This window comes from Glycine max, chromosome 20 (genome assembly GCF_000004515.6).
Source record: "Glycine max cultivar Williams 82 chromosome 20, Glycine_max_v4.0, whole genome shotgun sequence".
Lineage (NCBI taxonomy): Eukaryota > Viridiplantae > Streptophyta > Magnoliopsida > Fabales > Fabaceae > Glycine > Glycine max.
The window spans coordinates 23503959-23508458 of record NC_038256.2 but is presented as its reverse complement, the minus strand read 5'-3'; the positions used below and the strand labels follow the sequence as shown (position 1 = coordinate 23508458).

At 31.4% G+C, this 4500-nt stretch overlaps 1 protein-coding gene across 1 annotated transcript; it reads left to right on the top strand.

The window, feature by feature from the left end:
- Positions 1-840: 840 nt before the first annotated feature.
- LOC113000740 (bidirectional sugar transporter SWEET4) lies at positions 841-3652 on the top strand. Its single transcript, XM_026127447.2, has 5 exons — positions 841-1071; positions 1280-1316; positions 2020-2398; positions 2895-3014; positions 3181-3652. The coding sequence occupies exons 1-5, from the start codon at positions 1029-1031 to the stop codon at positions 3370-3372; spliced, it is 771 nt and encodes a 256-aa protein (XP_025983232.1). The 5' UTR covers positions 841-1028; the 3' UTR covers positions 3373-3652.
- The last annotated feature ends 848 nt before the right edge of the window (positions 3653-4500 follow it).

Genomic DNA, 4500 nt, shown 5'->3' with positions numbered 1-4500 from the left:
ATATATCACTAATAGATTCCAACTATGTTGGCCTATGAGATAATTAAAAAAAAATTGTATGTTTATCACATAATTTTTTTAAAATAATTAAGATCTTGGATGGGGCCCAAGACAGCTACCTTATTGGCCTAGTGTTAAACACAGCCCTGCCAATAGTAGAGAACACAATGCTATTCACTAAACGAAAAATTTCAACAGTCTTATTCTCATATTTGCGTGGAAGATTTTATCCGTGTGAGACTTACCTAAAAATTCAAATATCTCAGTCCTATTTCATGCTTATTCCCAAATCACAAATTTTTTTTGGGACTTTGTGACTTCCTCGTCCTTTTCTTCCCATATGAAAACACTTTTATTCAAGACATGCAATTATGCTAATTTAAAGATAGAATATAAAATCTTAAAAACAATTAGTATTTTAAAACATAGTAATAATTAATTTCAAGAATATTTATTTAAAATTTAGTTGAATTTATAACTTTTACAGAAATTATTTACGTAACAATATATATAATTAGGTTGTGGAAAAACGAGGACGTCCCAAAAATACAAGCGAAAGGAAGGAAAAAGAGACGTATAGAAGTGGTTTTGACTTTGAGTGTGAGAAGAAGAAGCATCACGCATTTTAACGTTTGGAAATGACATAGTACGACTTAACAGTAGATTAAGGGAGACATATGCATGCATAAAAATCAGAGTGGATATATACTTGTGTCACCCATGTGTCAAATGGGTGGTGGCTCAGCATCTTAAAGGCAGTGCCAATTTAATTTCTCCTATCAAATGGCTCTATTTATATATAATAAGTCGCACACTTCTTCCCCAGCAAAAGCAATTACTCATGTCATCTACATGATCTACCAGACTTGCATATACTATCACTAAATTAAAATGCATTTTGGTTAATTCATTCATACCAGCCAATCCTCGTATATTTTAGTTAGTCACTACTCGATCTCTATCTATCTTATTGGATTTCACATTTCACGTCTTTAGCTATAGGATATAGGAAACAACATATATCAAACATGGTTACCGCAGATATTGCGCGAACAGTAGTCGGTATCATAGGTGGGCGAACTTCATTACTTTGTCAACTTCATTAAGTACAAGTTTAATTAGAACATCAATATATATATAAATATATATATATATATATATATATATATATGCACGTGATTTAATTTTCTGATTAGCTAATTCCCTCAAGGAACATATTAAGGTTCTCACGTTATTTTTTATTTTATTTTATTTGTTCAATTTCCTCGCCTTCGATCAGGAAACATCATCTCGGGCTGCCTCTTCTTGTCTCCCGTGTAAGCTTCATTTCTCTCTTAACTTTCTATGTTTAGGTCGCTATTCATTCATTTTATCCTTCTTATTTTTTAATTAAGATATTTAATTTTCTATTTTTAAAAAGTTTACGATTTTTTTTTATTTTTTAATTGAGACATTTTGTTTTCCACTTTTAAAAAATTTACAATTTTAATTATTATAATCAATTTCAAACGTTGATGTAGATGTTCTGTAAATGTTGATTAATAACTTTATTTATTATATATATGGAAATGTTTTTTTAAATTATTTAATTAATAACAAACTTAATTCATTAAAAAAAGAATTAAAAAAATATATCATCAACTAGTCTCTGGAATTAATCAAAGGGACTAAAATCACAAATTTTTTAAAAAAATAAGGGAATAAAAATTATATTTTAATTTAAAATTTATACTATTATTTAATTACAATTTATCATTGATATGACTTTTAAGATAATTAGTGTAAAAGTCAATAAATTTATTATATGATACAAAATGTTATATGTTTACTCATTATGTTATTTAACATGTAGAGAATATAAGTATGATATGGTTTAATTATGCTATGATAGGAAGAAATAAATACACATAATTGAGAGATGTTGAAAGAGTATTTAAAATGATCAGATGTTTGTTTATATTACTCATAAAATTATTTTACATAAGCATTATTAAAATTAAAATGAACATATATATGCAGGCCAACTTTTGTCCGAATATGGAAGAAAGGATCAGTGGAGCAGTACTCAGCAGTGCCATACCTAGCCACATTGATGAATTGCATGGTATGGACCCTTTATGGCCTCCCCATGGTGCACCCTCACAGCTTGCTGGTGGTGACCATCAACGGTGCAGGGTGTGTCATTGAGATCATCTATGTCACCCTCTTCTTGCTCTACTCCGACCGTACCAAGAGGCTCAAGGTCTTCCTTTGGCTCTTCTTAGAACTCGTCTTCATCGCCGTTCTAACCTTCGTCACATTCACTCTCATCCATTCCGTCAAGAAGCGCTCTGCCGTCGTCGGAACCATTTGCATGCTCTTCAATGTTGCCATGTATGCTTCACCCTTGTCAGTCATGGTCAGTCATCATTCATATCTCTCTAACTCATCTTTCTCTCCCCGTATTTTAAGAATATATAAGATTGATTGAGTGATTAAGAAAGAAAAAAACCATTGATTTCCATTTCCTGTAAACAAAATTAACCATTAATATTTGTCGATGAAAAAAATAGATATTTTAATCAATAAAAAAGTTTAATTTATTTTATCTTCTTCTCTTGTAATAATTCAACCTATTTTCTTCTCTTATAAGTAATTAGCTAAAAAATTGTCTAAACTAGTTCATGCATATAATATTAAACTCTTCATGTGTACTAATTAATCTCTAAAATTATAATTTTGAGTTACTTTAGTCCCTATTTTTTCTTACAAAACGTCATTTACTTATTCTTCCTGGTTGTAAAATGACAATATATAAAAGTTGAAGTGCCAATAAATTTGTGAAAAGTTAGAGACCAAAGTGATTGAGGCTTATGATATGAAGAACTAATCCCAATTAATTTATATGATTGCAGAAACTAGTCATCACGACCAAAAGTGTTGAATACATGCCGTTTTTCCTCTCTCTAGCATCCTTTGGGAATGGCGTGTCTTGGACTACTTATGCTCTCATCCCTTTTGATCCATTCATTGCTGTAAGAAAAACAAAATAACAATTAATCCTTCCTTTCATGCCTATATATAGTTCAATAGAGCAATTAAGATATGTATTTCACACTTTCATTATATATGTTATGAAGGGATCAAGTGTAGGATTACAATTAATTAACCTGTTGGTTTGCTGTTGTGCTAAATTGTCAGATACCAAACGGGATTGGGACAACATTTTCTGTGGCTCAACTAATTCTGTATGCAACCTATTACAAGTCTACGAAGAAGCAAATAGCAGCAAGGAATGCAAAAGAGGTGAATCTCTCAGAGGTGGTTGTTGGTAACAGTACTGTCCAAGATCCCAACAATAACAAGATCAGTGCTGCTCCCAATGGTCTTTAATTTGAGCTTCATGCCTATTGACAAATGATTCATGGTCATGCATGGATGCACTCTTTTCGAGCCTCTATTATTGCCACTATTACATAGATTTCCCTTTGCAGTATTATTTTAATTTTAAATTTCCAACTTCAGCAGTTACCATCTTTGTCATTTACATCACATAGTCAACATTGCATAAGGCAATGTTTGTTCTAGTTTTGCTCAACTTCTCTGGCTTTGTCTCAGCTTAAAACATTTCAGTTGTCAGCAGGCCGCCACATTTATCAAAATAAACACTCTTAATAAATTTGTTCTGTTTCTCTTCTTAATTTTAAATTATGGTTACTATTTCAGAGGATGCCATAAGAAGTGGTAACTAGCCTCTGACCATCATGGGGCATTGCAAATTCACACAGCACAGTGATATAGAAAATAAAATAAGAAAAATGCCCAGCTTATTATAGGGAAAGACCAAGCAAGAGTCACCAATGCAGAGAATACCTACATAGACCGACCACACATAATAGGCAATCAAGATTGCTAAAACTAAAAAATTAATATTTACCGATAAAAGAATTACTTTATATCTAGATTTCAATTTTTTGTGGCAAATTTTGGGAGGAAATTATTCTATATTTGGCATAGTGATTGACGAATTTGCAAGAGTGCTAACAATATACTTTTTACTCCTTCCAACACTTTTATTAGTTAAAATTTATATAGATTGATAGGTGAGATTTATTAAATAAGGAGTGAAATTCAATTTTAAGATTTTCAATAAGTAAAAAGTGTATTGAAGAGTGCGTTGTTAGTATTTCTCATTCTGTAATATCATCTTCCATTCGTAAACAAACCGATCCACCTCCATGGCAGAGCATTCCAAAATCATAATGTACTTATATGATACTAGTGTAACATAATTAGGACCATGCTTGATGTTTCTGCTTTGTCAACAGCGTTTGACAAACATACAAATCTCCTCCAAGCTGCTACTTATGAAGCAACAACAGTTGAATGACTTCATCTGAATATTTAAAGCTTATATGAGTAGTAAATCATGATACATAGGGGAAGCATCATTATTCTATGTAATGGCTAATTAGAGACACAGAATCTGACGTTAAAGTGCAGTTTGAGATCGGATGGATC